General features: G+C 43.8%; 1 protein-coding gene and 1 long non-coding RNA gene across 16 annotated transcripts in view; one reads left to right on the top strand and one right to left on the bottom strand.

Annotated features, from left to right (window-relative positions):
* The window catches only part of RAB11FIP3 (RAB11 family interacting protein 3), an 86,057-nt gene extending 79,481 nt beyond the window's left edge, over positions 1 to 6,576 (top strand). For 13 of the 14 annotated variants that reach the window (XM_083473650.1, XM_083473647.1, XM_083473651.1 and 10 more), the window contains 3 exons: positions 665 to 820; positions 1,983 to 2,123; positions 3,515 to 6,576. In XM_083473650.1, coding sequence (XP_083329776.1) covers positions 665 to 820; positions 1,983 to 2,123; positions 3,515 to 3,628 — 411 coding nt within the window. In that variant the 3' untranslated portion in view covers positions 3,629 to 6,576. Of the gene's footprint in view, positions 1 to 664; positions 821 to 1,982; positions 2,513 to 3,514 lie in introns of those variants that run through there. The other variant, XM_083473640.1, reaches the window with a different exon arrangement.
* On the bottom strand, positions 8 to 20,809 carry LOC310692720. 2 transcript variants are annotated; one of them, XR_014518848.1, is made up of 4 exons: positions 20,670 to 20,809; positions 9,474 to 9,515; positions 7,586 to 7,680; positions 8 to 2,165 (listed from the first exon to the last, which is right to left on the bottom strand). It is a non-coding gene; the product is annotated as an uncharacterized lncRNA (long non-coding RNA). The 2 variants fall into 2 exon arrangements; XR_014518849.1 differs by lacking the exon at positions 9,474 to 9,515 and adding an exon at positions 10,340 to 10,455 and having other exon boundaries at positions 20,670 to 20,804.
* Between the last annotated feature and the right edge of the window lie 24 nt (positions 20,810 to 20,833).

Raw genomic sequence — 20,833 nt, 5'->3', positions numbered from 1 at the left:
TTCTGACTAGATTATTTGTATTGTTTATTAAATTTGTATACCGTCCTTCATCCACAGATCTTGAGGCGGTTCACGACATAAAAATACAATATAAAAGCACAAAATACATGATAAGAACAAGAACAAAGAAACAAAAATCCACCCCATCCCCTCCGGAGCAGGCTTTTTCCTTGTCTTTTTTCATTATGTTTAGCAAAATGCATTGCTTTGCCAACCTGGTGAACTCTAGATGTTTTGGGCTACAACTCCCATCAGCACGTGTTGGCTGGCGCTGATAGGAGTTAAGAATCCCAGCAGCATAGTGAGGGCTACAGGTTCCCCATCCCTGCCGTAAAGTCTTGGCCCTTATCAGTCCTGCCCTTGGCTGTTGATCTCCAGTATTGGGTGGAACTAGTTGTAGATCATAGGATTATGTTTAAGACTTCATTTCAGGGTGGGTGTACGGTTATCAAAGGCCTCCTGTTTGTCTGTCTGTCTGTCTGTCTGTCTGTCTCTCCTTTTTGAATAAGTATTACATTGTTATCAGTACAGAGGCATTTGTGCCTTTTGCCTTACACACCTAGTGCACCAGCCCCCTTGCAGCAAAGAGTCACTTTGTGTGTATGGGTTAGTGCTCTTTGGTGATAGTCCTCCACTAATCTAGTTTGCCTCCCTTGCCTTGCAGTTGATTGAGGACCTCAGGAAACAGCTGGAGCACCTGCAGCTCTTCAAGCTGGAAGCAGAACAGCGAAGGGGCAGGAGCAGCAGCATAGGCCTCCAGGAATACAACAGCCGGACACGGGAGACAGAACTGGAACAAGAGATCAGGCGGCTCAAGCAGGTACTTGAGCTTCCCTTACAGACTTCTTTGCTATATCTGAATTGGGCACTGGGAGGAGAGAGCATTGTGGGTCTCAGTATAGCTCTACTGGCCCTGCATTTCAGAGACTGGTTCAAATTAAATGCAAGAGGATGCTAAAAAAATGTGCTGGCTAGAACAACTAAAGGTCAGATGTTGGTGGAGAGAGGTCAAAATAAATGAGCAAGTTTATAACAAAACTGTTGAATCTTTGGTCCTTAAACCATTATTGTGCCCTTAGGATTTGGTATGTTGGCTAAGCAGAACAATTGTGCACTCATTAATCATATACACTTCTCCTAGCGGTATGCTAAAATAATCATTCCATGGCACATTATTCTTAAACTTAGATCTTCTGCCATTTACAGATCTTTTACAGATTGTAGGTGCCAAGTAATGTCATCCACATATCTGCAGAGCATATCTAGATGGTCAGCTTCTTTATAAGGCATCCCGCTGCAGGACCAAAAATGCATTTTAAAATGCATTTACATTAAAGATATAGCTTGCTATTTTTTCTGCAGACTCAAGGGAATATTTTTTGTCAAGCATTATTTTATATTACCTGGATGAAACACATCAGGATGTTGTGGGCACGGTTGTTGTTGGAGAACCAGTTTTATATTACTTATATGGTGGCATTATTTGTCACAGCTGCCAGGAAATTATGACCATGCATCTGAATTTCTTTTATAATCATTTTTAATTCAGCTGAGGTTTATGAGGTCGTATCCAATGCACTAGTGCAACAGACTTGCATGTGCTCAGTGCAGCTTTCTCTTCCTGTCCTCTTCTACAGCACCCCATGTGTAATCAAAATCTGCTCTGGGGGGTTGGGGGATGCATGAGGGGAGGAGAGAAAGAGTCCCATTGCGCCAGCAAAGCAATGCATGTTGAGCATTAGATAGAACTCATGGCACATATGTTTTAGTTTTGAAAGATATTTATGTGTGCTGTCAATTTGTGGCATAAATGGATGTGAGGTTTGCAAAGGCTACATGTAAGTGTATCATAAATACTGTCAGTCAGAATTCTGAACTAGATGGTGGGCATCTGCAGTAAGGCAGCTTCACACATTTGTTCATAGTGGAAGGAGCTGGTAGTGATAACAGTTGCAACATTTTGGGTTTCTTTTTGCCAACAGGATAACCGAAACTTGAAGGAACAGAATGATGAGCTGAATGGGCAGATCATAAACCTCAGTATTCAAGGCGCCAAGAACCTCTTCTCTGCTTCCTTCTCTGAATCTCTAGCTGCAGAAATCAGCTCTGTCTCCAGAGATGAGGTACTGTGGGAGGGTCTGCGGGAAACTCTGGGTACCATTTTCCTGTCAGCAGTAAAGGTGAAATTAAATTCATATGAAATGGAAATCAAAAGTGTGGTGGTAAAATTTTGCAGTCAGAACTCAAACCTTTCAATACTTTGGGTTTTTTAAGGAAGACTAAGGACTTAAATCTTTTTCCCATATCCAAGTGTAAATACATTATAAATTATCAGTTTGCCAGATGCAAGCCCCACCCCCCTGCTGTTTTAATTCGGAACAAATAATCAAATTCAACAGCCAACTCAGCATAATGCTGAGTTTTCACTGTTGATGCTGCACTGAAGTGCTGTGCCTACATGGAACTTGGCAGGTCTGAATCCTGATGAGACAGAAACTGCATTTCTTCCCCCCTCAAAAACAAACAAAAGTTTCTGACCTTTAGGAAGTTGAAAAGTATTTATTCCAGTGAGAAAATGGAAGTTAGACCAGAATCTTTAAATTTTAATTTGTGGACCACCCTTCTGCAGTACTCTCCTTGTCACTTACAACCCACTGTAATGACAAAATAGGTATATGGGGGTGGGGATTGTGCCATTTTTTGTGCTTTTATTATTATTTCTCTCTTTGAATATGGTTTTATTGATGCATTTTAAGAGTTGCAAGCTGCCCCGAGGGGTCTTAAATCAGCAAATATAGAAGCTGTATTTTGTGAGTGAAAGCTGATCAGTAAAAAACAGTTCAGTAAACAGTCCTGTAAGTTCTCTCTGGAAGAGGCAGTGTTAGAGTGGTACATAAAGCAGTTACACTGGGATTTATTTCAAAATCTTTCCCTAATAACCATGCAGAATTGGGGTGCAGGTGGGCCTCACTCTGTATATTTAGTTGTAAGGGATGTCAGTTAAGACAACATACAACTTCAGATGTCATCTAGCTTTAAAATCCACTGAAGGAAACAGTGAGAAGCATGAAGGGAGATGGAACATGGCAGCTGCTACTTTGTGATTGGTATGTTCCATCAAAGGTGCAAGAACAAGCTCTGGATTGATTCCACAGAGATTCCATTAGGAAGGACTATTGGTAACGGTTTGCTGCTCTTGTATCTGGGAGCTTTTTTCTGCACAGAAAGATAGGAAGCTGCCTTATACTCAGTCCATCCAGCCAAGTAGTGTCTACATTGACTGGCAACGGCTCTCCAGGGTTTCAGGCAGGATTCTCTCCCAGCCCTGTCTGAAGACGCTGGGGATTGGGACCTTCTGCATGCAAAGCAGATGTCGAACCACTGCACTATGGCCCTCTGTGCAGCAGATCATCATTGTACTGTGCCTTTGGACAAGCTGTTCAGCCCAGAGTTAGCCGACTCAGAGTAATAGCCTTCATGTAACATGTTTCCCTTCTCTCCCTCCTCCCTGCAGCTAATGGAGGCGATTCAGAAACAAGAAGAGATCAATTTCCGGCTCCAGGACTACATTGACCGGATCATTGTGGCCATCATGGAAACCAACCCATCCATCCTGGAGGTCAAGTAGGAGGCTGAGAACTGCGGTCCTGAGTGACACTTGGGTGCCGTGCATTTGCTGCTCTTGAGGAGATGCTGGCAAGTCTTGGCTCTTCTGCAAAGAAGGCGCGGGAAGCCTCACGTCATGAAATTGGTTAGGTGGTGGAACCTGGTGGACTTGTGGGAGAGAGAGACGGCTATTGAGCCTGGCTGCGCTGACTCCAGTGGGTTTTTGAGCCCTTGTGATTTGCAAGGGTTGGGTGGGGGTGGGCAAAAGGAAACCCGGAGGGGAAAAAATGCAAGGCGCAGAACACAGCGGGAAAAGGGGGTGGGGGAATGGGAACGTACACCAGCAGCCTGCTGCGCTGGGCTGCAACTTGAAACCCTCTTCCTGTAAGCTTACAACCCTGCCCTGCACAAGGGGAGAGAAAAGAGGTCCAAATCTCTCTTGCCCCACAGCAGCCATCACAGGGGAGATGAAGAAGAGGAGAAGTTCTCCACTGCCTCCCTCCCTCCCTCCCTCCCTTGCCTTGCCCACCCCATCCTTCCTGAAAACTCACTGGGAGACACATCAGTTGCACTCTGCAGCATCTCCCTTCTTGAAGCTGTGGGCGCCCTCCAAGAGGGGTCAAGGCCACAAGACACATGGATGACTTTTATCATTGAACCAGTGGAAGGGGAGAAAAGGGCCCTTACCTGGTCTGAAAGTTTTAGTCTCTCTAGCTTGCAGAAGCATCCCCCTGTTGCACCCAGCAAAATATTTGAGGGAGGGGGGCTTGCTTGTAGTTTGTGTGATCCCTGACCCCGTTCGTTTGGCAAGCTGCCTTAAAGAAAACATAGCTGGCTTGTTTCCTATCAGAGGTTGCAGGGAAGTGAACAGGTTCTGGCAGGTGGGGAAACGGGAGAGGGGCTTTCTGGCATTATAGTTTAAAAAATTGCCTACTGACACCCTCTGCTTGAAGACCTAGTCGCAGCTGATGGCTGTTCTGCAGGCCAGCTGCCCACCAGGTGATGTGGTTGGTCTGCTGGAGGCACTGGGGAGGGGGGACGCTCAGCTGATGATACTTCAGCACTGGAGGCAGAGCTATTCTTCCCCTCAGGTGCAGCAGCAGCAGCCACATCCCTTCACCTTCACTGCACACCTTTATCATATCCTTTTATTTTCGCAGCAGTTTGGTCACTTTAAGACAGGAATGGTGACTGTTCTATTCCATAAGAATTTATTTGTTTTTGCGGGAGGAGGAGAGAGGAGATTTAAGATACTTCAGACAGAGAAGCAAGCTGTTCAGCTGCTGACATAACCATGTCTTGCTGCACAGAATGTTCCATTAACCAGAAATGAAGCCTTTGCCATCATATCCATACCAAGAGTCAAATCTAAAATGGTTAAAGCTGGCAGGATTTTGGGTTGTTTGCTTCATTTTGCATACCTTTTGGGACAGGATGAGAGAGATGGATGTGTTGCAACTTAATCCTCTTTTCCTTCTTCCTTTCTCCTTCTCTCTAAGCCCAATTGGAAGAAAAAACGTATGTTGCCCACCTCCCCATCCCAAATTTTATAGGAAAAGGTTGGTTTTTCCCATACCTAAAAGGTATGCTGTCTCCACAGAACCAGAAGGTTAAGGTGTTCTTATATATATATATATTTTAAAATCTGGCCCTGGGGGTTGGTTTTAAATCATGTTTTGCTTGGGGGTTTCTCTTTTTAATGGCACAACTAGGGAACAGGGAAGGTGGAGCGTAAATCTGTTGTTGATGGATCCTGCTGCTTTGTACATAGATAACATTCAGGACCCCTTAAGAAGGGGCACTGATTGGCCAGTGCCTGGGACTCCCAGTGAAGGTTTGGTTCTGGGATGGAGCTGAGAGTTCTGAGCTTTTTCTGGGTGCCTTCTCTCCCCCCCCCCTCTTAGATCTCCCCGCCCTCTCTTAAAGCACACACATTTAGGCACAAGGTATGTAGCAGTACCCCACATACTTGCCTGAGCCATCTAAGCAACTGGCTCTCATGGAGAGCAGAAGTGGGCAGTGACAGCTGACATATCTCCTTCTTCCTGGAAAGCATAAAGTGCTTGTTCTCAACCCCTGATGTACAGGGAAAGCAACAATCCTATTCTGTTTGTTTTTTTTTAATTCAAAAATGCACCAAAGTGAGCACCCCAATCCAAGGTCACTGGGTTTTGCTCCTATTGAGCTCAATTGCATTTACCAGGTTCCCAGGATGAATTGTGGCACCATGGCCAGATTATGTGGAACTATTCTTTTGTATTATAATCAGTGGATTCATGCTCTATAATTTCTCGCTAGATCAAGTGGGGGGGGGGTGAGGAACACAGGGACAAAAAATGTGGAAGTGTTTGCTTCTCCACCTGGACAGCGATTCTTTGAGCTCAAACACCCACCTTCACATTTATCCCCTTGCTGTGCCCACTCAGCCACCCCTGAAATCTGGAGAAAGAATCCGTGTATTGTACATTTCCAGTGGACTCTTGGGTGTAAATCAGTGTATACTTGGAGAAGGAAGGCTTTTCTTTTTCTACCTTGTAGAGTTAGGTATTTTTTATAGATGGCTGATCAATTTTTTAAAAAAAGAGAGCAATGTATCTGTGTATACACACACACATGCACACACACACGCACATATATATATGTATAATGTACAAATCTATAAATAAGCAGATCTGCCTTTCTTGACTTGGGCATCTATGCCCACGATAACACACACACACACTCCTCTCCCAGCCCTCCCGGTTGATCACAAAGAGGTACTGTAATGTAAATAGTCACAGGAGGGGGAAAATTATAATAATAAACCAACAAAAGTGAAGCACTGGCTTGCACACTGCTTTAATTTCCTGAGGAAACCTGTTCTTCCCTGCTGGTATGTGAAGGAACTTCCAGAAAGAGGCGAACAGTATTTGTCTTAACGGGTGTACTGACTCTTGTCTGATTAAAAGCTGTTACCGTCTCTTTGCTGGAGACCAGTCTCTCTCTGTGTCAGTTTTTGTTCTCTTTTGTGTTGCAATGCACCAGGGAAATATGGAAATAATAAGAGGTGGGGGGGACGACTCCTGGTGCAGAGGCAGACAGGAGCCACAGCCTACCTGTAATGGGAATGGGAGTTGACTGGGAGCATCAGGCTATTTGGGTGAGTCTTCATGTGGGCTTTGCAGAATTTGGCCCCAGGAAGCTGCACCCAGGATATTAACCAGAGGTTATCTGCCATTGTTAGTCAAACATGCCCCTGGAAGTGCCACATGTGCATTTGTATGTGATTATAATAAAACACACATCGCTACACGGGGTGATTCATTCTGATACATTCATCTGCATTCAAGCCAAGATGTTGAGATATATATACACACACACATGAGCAAGTTCTTCATGTAGAGAATTTTGTACATTTGGTGGGGATATTTGATGGTTTCTCGATTACTGAGCATATTCACACAACAGGCACACTTCCCTAAGGTATTAACAGAGGCCTAACATAAGTTCCGGGAAGTGATTTGAAAACTCATGTTAAAAAAGATATTAACCTCATAGACAATTATGCAAGGCTGATAACACTTTTCTTGTTCTGCCACTAGATGGCATCAAAGAGCTGCTGGAATTTGAGTGCTAGCTCACTGCAGAATGTATGGGAGAAGGCGGGGGGGGGGGGACTCCTTAGTTGAGTTGCTGACAGTAAGTGCTGGGCCAGCAAGAGGTGGTGGTGGAGGTAAATTTTGCATGCACCTTACCACTGTCTCCTAGTGCTGCCTTTCATTTTCCCTATCAAAGTGTGTGGCAGCCATTCTTTTGTATGGGAGAAAGCAAGTTGCCCTTGATGGAGAGTGGCCACTTGTGCATTGCCAAACATAACATGTCCTATTTTATGTTACAGTTGCACATTTAGAAAAAATCACTGTATTTAATTATCCAGAAAGAGACTACTACTTACCGTACTGGAGAAGACAAACAGCAGGTGACCTGTGTGCCTCCTTACCTGCTGTCCAGGTGCTCATGGCTGATGGGCAACTTCAATCCTCCTCCTCCCTGGTTCTCCCCCTTTTTGGTACTTCGTCTTTAACTGGACAGCCTCTGTAAAGTATAACACATGCTCACCTAACCATAGTGACCTTGGACACCTGAAAACTGAGACTACTCCTATTTGCATAGCCTCTTCCTGGGCCTTGTTTGGTTGTGACAGTTTTAAGAACTGAGCATTTTATATAGATTGACTGTGAATCTCTTATTATTTGTTTGTTTGTTTATATCCCACTTTATCCAAGGAGCTCAAGGTGGTCAACGTGGTTCTCCCCCTTCTCATTTAATCTCCACAGCAATCCTGTGAGGTAGGTTAGGCTGAAGCACCTTAGATCGATAAAAGTGACATATAATTTTTGCTTCAGATTATGGACATATTTACATAGCAGAAAGTTCATCACAAAGCACTGCTCCAATGTGGATTTCCCTCTTTGGAAACCTGCCTGGACTTCAGATACCACCTTTTTGTATCTGCCCATTCTTCCAGTCTCCCAAGAAGGAGCCTGGCATATAGTTTAGAGGCTACATCTAACAAACTAATGGGTCTATAATTGGCAGGGTTTTTCTTATCACCCGTTTCATATATTGGGGCACCTTAGAGACCAACTAAGTTTGTTCTTGGTATGAGCTTTCGTGTGCATGCACACTTCTTCAGATACACTGAAACAGAAGCCACCAGACCTTTATATATAGTGAGAGGGAGGGGAGGGGTATTACTCAGAAGGGTGGTGGGAGTGGGTGATTGGCTGATAGGTGTGGTAAACCCGTTGATGACTGTTAATGACTGCCAGGTCCTAGTCTGACACGCTAAGCACTGCATCATGTTGGTTTTCCAAATTCCCAAAATGACTTCTACTTCTGTGTCTTTGGACCCTGTGGAGCAAACTACTTCACTTTTAAATAAAGAAACCTCTTAGTCATGGTTGCCCTTGAAACATTGTCCTATCCCTGTTTTAGTTCTTATTTATTTAAAGCATTTCTACTCTGCCTGTCTGCCAAGACAGACCCTCGAGGCAACTTACTATCACCCGAAATGATCTACAGTAAAATCTCACAAACATATAAACAAAATGCTTAGTTCATAGCAGCAACGAAGCAGCAGTTCCCTCATGCTTGCTTGCAAAGGCCTATGCAGATAAATACATTTTAATCTTAATACCAGAAACCACAGGAGCGGAGAGTGGTGTGGTACTTGGGTCCTGGTTGTGGGCCTGCCATGGGCATCTGCTTAGCCACTGTGAGAACAGGATGCTGGACTACAGGGGCCACTGGCCTGATCCAGCAGGGCTCTGCTTATGTTCTTAAGCTCTCACAGTGAAGAGAAAAGAATTTACTTAAACATTGCTTGCAGAATGGGGCAAGAGATAGATGACCAATGACCCTGGCTCCTTGCAATGTGTAGAGCAGAGGAATAAGATGAGGTTCAGGCTATTTCCTTGGGCGTACCTTATTTGGGCCCCTTCCAGCTGAGACCAACCATATTATCTTCCTCTGACTCAGAGACATAGACAGGCTTCTCCAGGGAGCCCACCACACTCCAGGTCTGGATAGCCTGCATAAGGCTGATGTTAAAAGAACTGAACTGACTTCCTGTCTGCAAGTGGGCCAGTTTCAAGGTACTAGTGTGCAAAGCCCTGCACAACTTAGGCCTAGGGTCATTTAAGGACTGTCTTACTTTGTACACCCCAGGTCGATCCCTGAACACCATTAGTGGTTGCCTATGGGCCAGAAGTATGTCTCGTACCCAAGTCACATCACACATTCAGTGTTGTGGGCCTATGGAAGCCTCTCCTACAAGAAGACAGGCACCGGCCCTACTGAGTTTCAGGTGTCTGGTCAAAACTTACATTTCAAGAGTCCTTTGCCCTCTTGAGTCCTCAGATGTTTTACTTTAAAAAAGAGAGAGAGATTTTAAATTCTTGACTTTTTAAATTTTGCAGGTTTGTTTTAAATTCTGCATATTGTATATTTATTGTTGTGAGCTGCTTTGAGACCCATGTGGTGAAAATAAACAAATCAGGTTTTTTTTTTAAATAAACAAATGAGGCAACATTGCCTAGAGCTGCCTTAGCAGGACCTTGGAGCTGTCCAAGGTCCTGTTCTTGTCTACCCTGATCACTTCTCCAGTGAGTTTCAAGCTCCCGTGGAACAGGACACCAGAGTGGGGTCTTACTCTGGCTCAACTTTTGTGTTAAGCATACTTGTTTACCATGCTTGGCACTGTCTATGTTCACCTGTGTCTAACATACCCAGCAAGACCATGACCAGGGGAGGGATGACAGCTGGCAGGAGCGAAGAGAAGAAACAACATGGTATACATGCCTCAGAACAACAAGAGGCCTTCATTTGCCCCGAAACAGGTCTCTCCCATAGCGGTCACTACGGCCACAGCAGGCACTGTAACTCTCCAATGGTTTGGCTTTATCCCTGAAGGCACATTCTTCTGTTGTCTCATGACAGATGGATGCCAGAAGGCCATTCTTATCTTGATTTTCAAAAGTTTGGGGATCAGCTTAGAAGCTTCAGCTCTTATTGTCAGCAGCGTGAAATCACCGACCCACCTGTGGAACACCAGGAGCCTTTGCTGCTTGCTCACTGAAGGCAGTGGTTAGACGTCCCATCTCCCCTTCAGCCTTTGGCAAAATTCCATGATATTAATTTGGTCAGACGGCTGATTCTGCAAGGATCGCCTGGCTGACTTTTCTTTCCTGACCTGGATTTCTTGGCTTCCATTGGTCCCCGCCCCCAAGTCCTGTCTGTTTTCCAGGTTGCTCTGGCACTGTCCACAGCTCTTCATTAGGGCTTGCATTTCCCCTGTGACTTGCAAACCTGGTGTTTATGAGAAAATGAGATGTAAGAAGCTGCCTTGAGAATGAGGGTTGATAGGAGGGTGAATCTATGACAAGGTGGTGAGCTGCGAGGCTGCCTTTTTAATTCTGGTCTTTGGAAGTAATCATGTCTCCCTCTTCTCCCCTCAGTAAATTATTCATTTAAAATAAGTGAGGGATTGGAAAGGCTTAAGCTCATTTAAGTGCTCGTGCCCCCAGTGCAACTGATACGAGCACTCCATGAAATTGTTTGCCGGGCATTTGTATCCAAAGTAAGCAAAACCATAAGCAGCACATGCCCAGCAAAGATATGGTTTGTCCCAATGGTTAGAAATAAGATACTCTGTACAGGTACTGGAAACATGCCTTTTACCATAAAGTCATATTCTGTGATATTTGGACTACGAATTCCTATACTGTAGGTAAAGCTACTCCATTTTGTACTCTTGAAACCCTTTTTATTTTTGAAAAGTTGCAATGTGTTGAAACACTATAAAACAATTGACATATTTTATTGCAGAATATATGAAGTGATACTGGTTGGGGAAAAAGCTTTATATATGGTATACCCTTTTGGAGTCATTTATGACTCAAAAATATAGCAAGTCTTGTGTTTCATGTACAAATCTAAACTTATGAAATTCACAAGTTTGAATATAGGTTTATTAATGTTTGGATCTGGAGATATCTAAAGAATGTGAGCAGCATTCGAGACCATATAAAGCTGAATTTCTAATCTGATTTTTCACTCTTTACTACAACTTCTCCATAAGGGTACTTTCACAACCTGTTAACGTTGTTACTATATTGTAGCAAGTTTCAAATTAAATGGATAAACATTCTGGACAATGATGAGGTCCAGCAATGTGGTGTGGAAGGAGACCTGTTTTCAACGCCACCTGCTATTTTTTTTGCTTAAGCAAACTAAAGAGTGTTCTGTTATAGAATGCGTTATTAAGTGTAGGGGAGCTTAACTGACAGCAGCAGCAATGCTGGGGCAGTGGCACACACCCATTTTAAATATTTATTTTGGCACAGAACAGGAGTTCTACCTCAATGGGAGTTCTTCTGAGCCTGTAGACAGCACGAAATAATTGAATCTATATTGTAAATGCATGCATTTAATAAGAAGTCATGTATGTATAACAGGATGTATACTGTACTTAGGGGTACATACCTGGGTGGGAGTTAAGGCGCATGCAAACAGAGACACATAACTCAGTCGCCAGAGTGAACTGGGATGAACGGGGTAAGAATGGCCACAAGAACCTAAAGAGAATTGACTGGTTTTGGGGGAAAGGAGGAAATTGATCACAAAGCAGTGCCTATGTGCCTGAGTAGATGGAAGAAGCCCCAAATTTCATTTTATCTCCCTAAGGTGATGCATACTGGGGACACACTGGAAACACACACACACACACACACACACACACACACACACACAGGGTCTGAGCTGGCAGTGACTAAACAGGAATGAGATATTGAGACTGTTGTAGATAGATTTATGGGAAATTTCTTTTTTTAGGTTTTTGTTGGCAACTAAACAGAACACTCATAATAAGGAAGATTTATGGAAACTTTGACCGAATATGCAGCTCCTGTGAAAACTGCGTATTCCTTGTAGAGGATAGTTGGGAAAGGAATCTCAGATAAAGCTGCTAATAGCATAATACCTTCATACAAATCTGGGGTGTGACCACACTGTGGAATACTTGGCTGCTTCACCTCAAAAAAGGATATTGCAGGGCTGGAAAAGATGCAGAAAAGAACTACCCAAATAATTAGTGGGCTGGAGCAACTTCCCCACAAGAAAAAGCTACTGTGTTTGAGGCTTTTTTAAGCTTGGGGAGGGAAAAGTAAGGAGAGACATGATATTAAATTATGCATGGTGTGGCAAAAGTAGATAGAGAAAAGCCGCCCCCCCCCCGAAATGGAGAAGTGGTAGATGCAGCTACAAATCCCATTATTAAACTACGTGCTCAAAAAAACAGTAGTAGCCATGAACTTATACAGCTTTAAAAGATTAGAAGAATTTGTGGAGGATGTTCTGCTTGTTAGTTTCCAATAACTGAATAGCATTTGGTTTGCTCCTATGAGAAACAATATGTTTGACTTGATAGGCCTTTTGCCTGATCTAGAAGAGGTGTTCTTATTCTATGTAAGGGGCCCTTGGGGATCATTTTAGATTCAAAGACAGGGTAGAAATCCAACTAATGCTATTCCAAAGAGTTTGAACACCATATTTTGTTTTTCCTGAATGCAGCCTACCTGAGGCCAGTACTCTTTTCTAAATGGGATGGGGGAAGGGGTTGAACTCCACATTTTAATTTGTTTTTATTGGTATTAAAAATGCTCAGAATCAAGGGCACATCTTGTATAGACTATTTAGATTCTGTTATGTTTAACTGTAACAGAATTGAAAAGAAAACATGAAAGATGAATGTCATTTCTAACAATCAATGGTAGTTTCTCTTTAATAATTGCAAGTTGTACATTTTCTTCCATATTATCAGAAAAGCTCCATTGTAATAAGAACATAAGAAGAGCCTGCTCACTTTCCCCTAAGGTATGGATTTTTGGTCCTTTGGTTGGAGAACTGCATCACAAAATTCAGAGATGTATGAATTTCAAGGGATGGCTGTGCTTTGGAAAGCGTGAGTTTGACAGATTCTGCTTTACATGTAAAGTGAACTGAACTTCTCTCCCATCCCAAGGTAAACTGCTGAGTCATGGCTGTTCGGATACATTCCCAACCTGAACACTGGTACCATACATGCCAAAAGCAGTGCTGCAAACCCAGCATGGGACAAAAAAGTCTCATGGCCTTGAAATCACAATTTGATCGCAAAGCCATCTCCTCATCCTCCTGCATCCCTCATAACCAAAACCTGTTAGCTTCACCAATAATGCCTTCTCCACTACCCTTACATCACCTCTTCTTTCCTTCTCTCCACTTTAGACTATCTATGCTTGGCTATTTTTCTTAGTGCTCAGCTTAGTTAAATAAATGTAAACAGTAGGATGTTCTTTAAAAATATTACAAGGTTTTGGTACTTCTTCTGAAGAAGGAAGCTGACCCAGTAAGAACTGCCCCCTGAAGTTTTATTTCTTTGGGGAAGTGGCCAGGTGGGAAGCGTGAAACACAGTAAATAGAATCAATGCATGACTGAGCCAGGAATTGTGGAGAGAGAGGATGCTGGCACCGTCATGCCTTATCGCTGCACATTCCTGTTCTTCTCTAGGTTGAGAGCAGGAAGGTACAAATGGAGGAGGATGTGGATGACTAAGGAAGGGCAATGATGAATGAGTTTCTGTGACTTGATGACTGAGATTTCAAGGAAAGGGATCAGGCTTCCTTGTACTGGATGTGTCAAGGAAACTCCAGTGCTGTGGTCATAATAAAATGTTCACATCAATAATATTTACGCAACACTGTTTGTTGTAAAGCTGCCTAACCAGTGTGTCTCCTCCTGAAGCAGATATTTTGGGCATTGCAGCATTTGGAAATTTGTGTGACCAAATTTTTCACACTGGCTGCTTCAAAAGTGTCTGTGGCTTTCTGTCCATAACTACTGCTGTTTCTTCCCCAGTGAGCAGCAAAATATGTTCGAGTGAGTGATAAATTTTAGACTGCACGCTCCTCCAGGCAGAGACCTATTTTCCTGCACTATACACATGGATTGCACTATATAAATAATGAGTGTTGTATCCAAGGAGGTTCTACTCAGAGCACACCTGTTGAAATTAATAACCTAAGTTAGCCATCACCATTATTTTTAGTGGATCTACTCTGGGTAGGACTAGCAGTGGATGCAGCCCCCAAATCATATTATATGAAATTCACAGGGGAAACTCTCTTCCTTATTAAATAGAAAGGTTAGCATTTTAAAAACAACACTTATTGATTAAAATTGTCTCAGACTGCAGGACTCCAGTTACTCTGAAGCTGAGGTGGCCATTTCCTTAGGTGGGCTTTTGTTGTAGAGGCTTGATGCTAAGCCCAACAACACCCTCCAGCTTGGAAAAATGGATTGGGGAGAAGTACTGCACACCTTGGGTTAAAGGTCACTAATTTTTTCCACCCTCCAACTGCACTTGTCACCTAAACTGCATTCACAGTGCAAATGTTTAATTGTCATATTTATCTAATTACCTCTGGGTCAAAGAGCACTGAAAGATTGCCCTGGGCTAGGTGAAGAAACCAGTGCTGCATTGTGAAACCACCACTAATGACGGTGAGCGAAGGCGGCAAGGTACAGAGTGCAAGCACAAAGTTGTGCAACAGTCAGGAAGAGAAAGTACCAGACCATAAGCTATGAAATGAAGATGTCAAAAAGGCCTTGGCTGCTTTTCTCAGCATGTTGTGAGGAGAGTTTGAATTACTGCTTGATTTAAACTCTTTCTTTCTTTCTTTCTTTCTTTCTTTCTTTCTTTCTTTCTTTCTTCCTTCCTTCCTTCCTTCCTTCCTTCCTTCCTTCCTTCCTTCCTTCCTTTCTCTCTCTCTCTCTCTCTCTCTCTCTCTCTCTCTCTCTCTCACACACACACACACACACACACACAGAGAGAGAGAGAGAGAGAGAGAGAGAGAATTTGCAGGAGACCCTACTTCTAACTTTACACTGCATCCTTTCCTAACCCAATTCCATCTCCTGGATCTATCTTTTCCACTTGTGGCTCAGATGGATTCACTTGTTAGGAGTGCCCTTTACTAGTTACAGCTGGTACTCCAGCTGTGGCTGCTCTTGGACAGAGATGCTCCCAGGTTGGTGAAGGCCAGTGTACATCCTCTGAGGTATGTACTTTATCATAGGTATGGGGGACCTCCAGCCCTCCATATGTTGAATGGGTACAACATCCATCATCCCAGATCATTGGCTATCGTGGTTAGAGCTGACGGGAAATGAACAACCTCTGGAGGGCCACAGGCCTGCTTTGCTATTTATGATGACAATGTATCTTGTTTATTTAAATGAGAGGCATAACCAGGAAATGGCAATGGTGACAAATGAGTGTGGCCAGGAGGAAGGGTGGGGCTACAAGTAAAAAACTGACAGTAATATTTCTTTTCTTATGCTACTGCTGTAATAGATGAAGAGGAAAGAAGCTAACAGCTTTTCTTTTTCTCCTTCCTGTTCCGACAGACCTGTGAACTCAGCCTCTTTGGTAACTGCTGGAGCTAGCTTAGCTGGTTGATCAATGTGATTAACAATCTAAAGCCTTAGCTGAGTGTCTTTCCAGTTCATTGTTTGAGGTAGCTAACCAGCAGAGATAATAATGTTGGGAAGTGGTGAGGGCTAAGGATTCATCAGCAGGGTGGGAAGACTTGTAAGTTAAAGCAAGTCAGTAAAAAAATTAATACAAGGCATCTAATATCTTAAAAATAGATGTTGAATTCATTGTAATGACATTCAATAACATTTTAACATCATTTAAAAATATGCCAAGTGCCTGCCAGTCATCCACATGCCCTTTCCATTTATTGATTTGGAAAATGGAAACAAGTAGGAGCACTGCTGCCAACAATCTCTCTCTCCCCCTCCCCCCCGGCATACACCTCCTGAAGTAAAACAATTAAAACATTTTTCTTGTAAACATTATCTGAATATTCTAGGAAGGGGGTCCGCAATGTTACTGATGAGGCAAATCCTGCTTTTCGTACCACTTTACAGGTTGCATCAATGTTGCATGTGCCATGTGCACTGATTAGTTGTAAAGAGGCAGGAGAAACTGCTGTTCCTAAATAATAAGAGGGGAGGGTACTAAGGATCTGGCAGGCCTAGACACAATGGAACAAACCTAAAATGCCAGTGACCGAGTTTGGGCCACAAGGGGTAGGGCAGAAAGTCAGGTAGAATGCAGAGGGAGAGGGAGGGACAGAGGAAGATTACAGATACTGCCTTTTCCACTACCTCCCTAACTAGAAACAGAACTAGCTTATGTCTCCAACTATTAGGTACCAGTACCACCAGCTCCTCCTCTGACCTTGAGGCAGGAGCAGATGCTCAAGGCTATGAATGATTAGGGTGATGCTGGAGCACTCAACCTGTGCCTGTTCTTCTCTGGAATGCAGCTTCAAGGACATCATTCCAGTAGATGCCTTTGTCCTCTTTTAACCTTTCACGGTCTTTTACCTGGTTGTTGGTCTGTCACTGTAAACCAGATTGAACTTTTGCCCACCTTGACAATCTTACTTTGGAGATTAAAACAAGAACGGTACTGGAAACATAAAATTCCCTGATCAAGATTGAGGCTTTCTGATACAACTGTGAGCAGCTAAAAGCTTTGTGCAAGATATCACATACAAAACTACCACAAACTAATATAAATATAGGAGAAATTTAGGTAGCAAGCAGGTTTTTTCACAGAACTCCCTGGTTGATAGAGAAAATCATTTGTAAGCATCCAAGCATATCCTGATAGTTCTTCTAAGCTCTTTTTATTCTCTGTGTATTTTGCTCTGACTGTCTCTTTAGGAAACCATCAGGTTATGTCATTATATAATTGTCTACTATGCTTTCATGCAATATACCTTTGTGTGGTTAAAAAAATAAAAGTAGGGTTTTAAAAAGACTGTATTTCTTGAGATTTTGAATTCATATGTTTTATGCTAGTATAATCCCTAGAATTTACAGAAATCGGGGGGGGGGGTGTATGTCTCCTATGCATTATTCTGACACGTAAACACGAGTAATCTATTATTTGCTTAAGTGCTGGGTGTGAGAACTTATGCATACGGAGCAATTGTAACATCAACATCAGAACAGCTTGCTTTCCTCATATTTTCCCTAGACACAAATACCAAAGAGATTTGGGAACAGTGAGGTGAGCTCAAACATACACCAAGCCCCCAGCAGCCAATTTTAAGAGAGTTTATTAAAAATTTGGCTTACGAGAGTAAAAGCACAAAGGCAGAATAACATACTGAAAAAATAAACATTTAAAATGCACCTACCCAATTACTTTACTCATGCAGGCTTATAGTCTGCTCATGAGCAACTTAGCATCTTCTTGGATGGCTGAGGAGGGACAAAGGGATGTTGGTGTCCCATTTTTAAGTGCTCTTTACCCAGGTGGCCTCCGACTGACAAGGGGCTCCAAGCAGCCAATCCCAGGAGCTGCACATAGCCCAGCTATTGGGCATATGAAGGATTAAGCAATGAAAGTGTCCATGGCAAGGAGATGGTGGCTATCAAAGTGTTTATTACTGCCACAGCAGTTCATTTTCTTTGTAAAACCACAAGTTTTCAGCAGCTTAACTATTATAATCCAAGGGAGGGGAGATGTGACCTCTCTGCCTAGGCATGATGAAGGACAAGAGAAACCAGGTATCCTTTAAAGCAGCGTTTTTCAACCACTGTTCTGCGGCACACTAGTGTGCCGCGAGATGTTGCCTGGTGTGCCGTGGGAAAAATTGAAAAATTTGAAAGATTTTTTTAAAAAAAATGTCAAATTTTCGCCTACTAGGCGGGCTCCGGACTGTGTCCACCCTATTTTCCATCCGTCCTGGGTGGGGATCAGATCGGATGGGATCGGACAGGCGGTCCGCTCTCATCAGATTCCCCATAGAGAGCAGCGGGGCTCTGACATCTCCCTCTCCGCACACAGTGCGGAGACGGAGCTGTCATCCGCCAGCTCAGCGGGGATCAGCGGATCCGCAACGTTCGATTCCAGCCAGAATATCAGCTTTGTGTTCAGCCAAACAGGCCCAGGTTGCGCACTGGATAAAGTATTTTATAATTTTTCATATTTCTGTTTACTTACTATTTCATAATAAAGTAATTATAAAATACTTTCTTTGTGTTTATTTGATTCCTATTCAAGAGAATTACTTTATATATAGTCAATATAGGCACAGAGTTAAATTTTTTAACATTTTCTAATGGTGGTGTGCCTCGTGATTTTTTTCATGAAACAAGTGTGCCTTTGCCCAAAAAAGGTTGAAAAACACTGCTTTAAAGGACAGGATACCACAGGGGAAAATGGTGTGAGAAAAATACAGAAAGACCTTCTCAAGTGCTCATGGTGATCTGGGAGCTCAGAGATCAGATTGGTTACCAAGGTTCTCATGGCCCTTATGCATTAATTATGGTTGTGTAGTCTGCCCTGCCTGTATGAAAACAAGTTGTGGGTCATTTTTGTTCCCAAGCAAAGGCTGTGTAGGGTTGGTAAGTATTTTTAGATCCCCTTGAGCCACACATACTATGGTTCTCCAAACAAGCAGTCTGTTTCAACCCTCCTAAATTGTGAAAAAGGTAAGTGTCTTGAAGGGGGAACATAAGGCTTATGTTCCTTTAAACCAGAGAAAATAAAGAGCATGGAGAGGAGGCAAAGATAAAGGCAGGAGAGATAGGGAGAGGAGGTTGAGGAAAACTCAAGGAGTGCATGTTAAGGTTCTGGAGGAAGGGAGAACTCCTAAATGTTCTGTTTTGTAGGCGAATGAAGGCATAGAAGAGCAACCATGATACTTTTGATTTCCTCCCAAAAGGTATTTGGGACTAAATGGAAATATAGGGATTGGTTCTGTAAACTGAGGTGAAAGGAGACTCTAGAACTGCATTGTCATAAATTTCGTGTGCAGATTCTGAATGTGAGGTCTTAACGCTGACTATTGCTTTCTGGGCCCAGTGCTTTATTCTCAGGTTGACTGACCAAACAAACAAACAAACAAACATACTTGTTGTACTTGTGTACAAATTACACATATCTAGAGTCCTTACACCTCCATAGCCCATTTCTAATGAAGATACTTCACATACATCTGTGCTAACTTCCTCAGTTGTGCAGGCCCAGGTTCTTGCTTGGAACTGCCATAGTCAGAGAAAAGCTTTTAAGAGCCAAATTGCTAATAAAGGTAAAGGTACCCCTGCCCGTACGGGCCAGTCGTGTCCGACTCTAGGGTTGTGCGCCCATCTCCCTTAAGAGGCCGGGGGCCAGCGCTGTCCGGAGACACTTCTGGGTCACGTGGCCAGCGTGACGAAGCTGCTCTGGCAAGCCGGCACCAGCGCAGCACACGGAAACGCTGTTTACCTTCCCGCTATAAAGCGGTACCTATTTACTTGCACTTAGGGATGCTTTCGAACTGCTAGGTGGGCAGGAGCTGGGACCGAAAGACGGGAGCTCACCCCACCGCAGGGATTCGAACCGCCGACCATGCGATTGGCAAGCCCTAGGCGCTGAGGTTTTACCCACAGTGCCACCCGTGTCCCAAAATTGCTAATGGGTATACTTAAAATGGCCAGTAGATAACAGCTAGCTTCTGAAAAGGAAGCTACTATGTGTTTTCCATTTGATATTGAAAACTGTAGGTAATTGAAGCTGAGAGCACTCCTTTGATTTCAAGGTCAATGTATTTTCAAACTGTACTTTTCAACTGGGTCCAGCATCAAAATCTTGTAGTCTGGAGTACTTGTGCTCAGGGTTGAATCCTCAAGTTCTTGGCTTCAGTATGTTAAAGTGTCATTGAAACAAGGGTTACTCTGCTGAAGCTTTTTTTTTTTTAGTTAAGTGCTGTAGAAGTACTTTTAAATAAATAAAAAACTGCACCTCTGACTGTGGGTGGGCTCTTGATTATTTATTGCTTAGATGTGCGTAGCTTTGGATGTAAAGTGGTATTGCTGAGGTGGGGAAAAATCAGATCCTAGTTCTCAATTCCTATTGCCATTGTTTTGCTTTTACAAGTTGCCTGTGCGAGTAGCAGCTTCAACTGACGCGTCGTCGTTCCGGCACTGCTTTTTCCAATGAGCTTTTTGGGTGCTTTTTATTTCCCGATGGCGATGGGCGGCTGCAGCTACCGAAGACCGCATAAAGCGCACGTAAAAGGTACGGGAGAGCTGCCTGGGGCAGCGCATAGCTTTGCATCACGCTTAGCCCCGCCCACCAGCTGAGCCCCAGGTGAGCCGCCGCTGCCGCACAGCTGCCAGGCTGGGTGGGAGGCGCAGTGGATCCTGGGAGTTGTAGTCTAAACCCTATGTTTCCTTTCCAGGCCTGGGTAACACTCCAGTTAGGGCATAGCGACCGCAAAAACAGCTCGCCTGCCTTTCGCCTTTAATCAGCATCTACGCGCTCTTTCTCAACCCCTTCCTGACTGAGGTAAAAATAAAAACCTCCCTCCTTTGCAGGACCACAACTCCCGAAGCGAGCCTCCCTCACCACCGAGGGCTACCACATCCGTTTTCCCGCCTCCCGCCAGGCCCTCTGGGGCTTGTAGTCCCTCACCTTCGTATTCACGACGGCTTTCGGCGCTGTTTCCGCAGGGCGGGCTATTCGCTTCTCGGTGAGTCGCTACGCTACGGAAGCGGCGTAAGGGGCCGGCTTCTGGACTCTGGGAGGAGGAGCGTGGGGGGGGGAGTTGTTATAGCTGACTGCCTCCGCTTTGGAGC

Source organism: Podarcis liolepis, assembly GCF_965112155.1.
Source record: "Podarcis liolepis genome assembly, chromosome: 14".
NCBI lineage: Eukaryota > Metazoa > Chordata > Lepidosauria > Squamata > Lacertidae > Podarcis > Podarcis liolepis.
The sequence above is the reverse complement of the archived record's forward strand: the minus strand, read 5'-3'. Positions and strand labels throughout refer to the sequence as shown.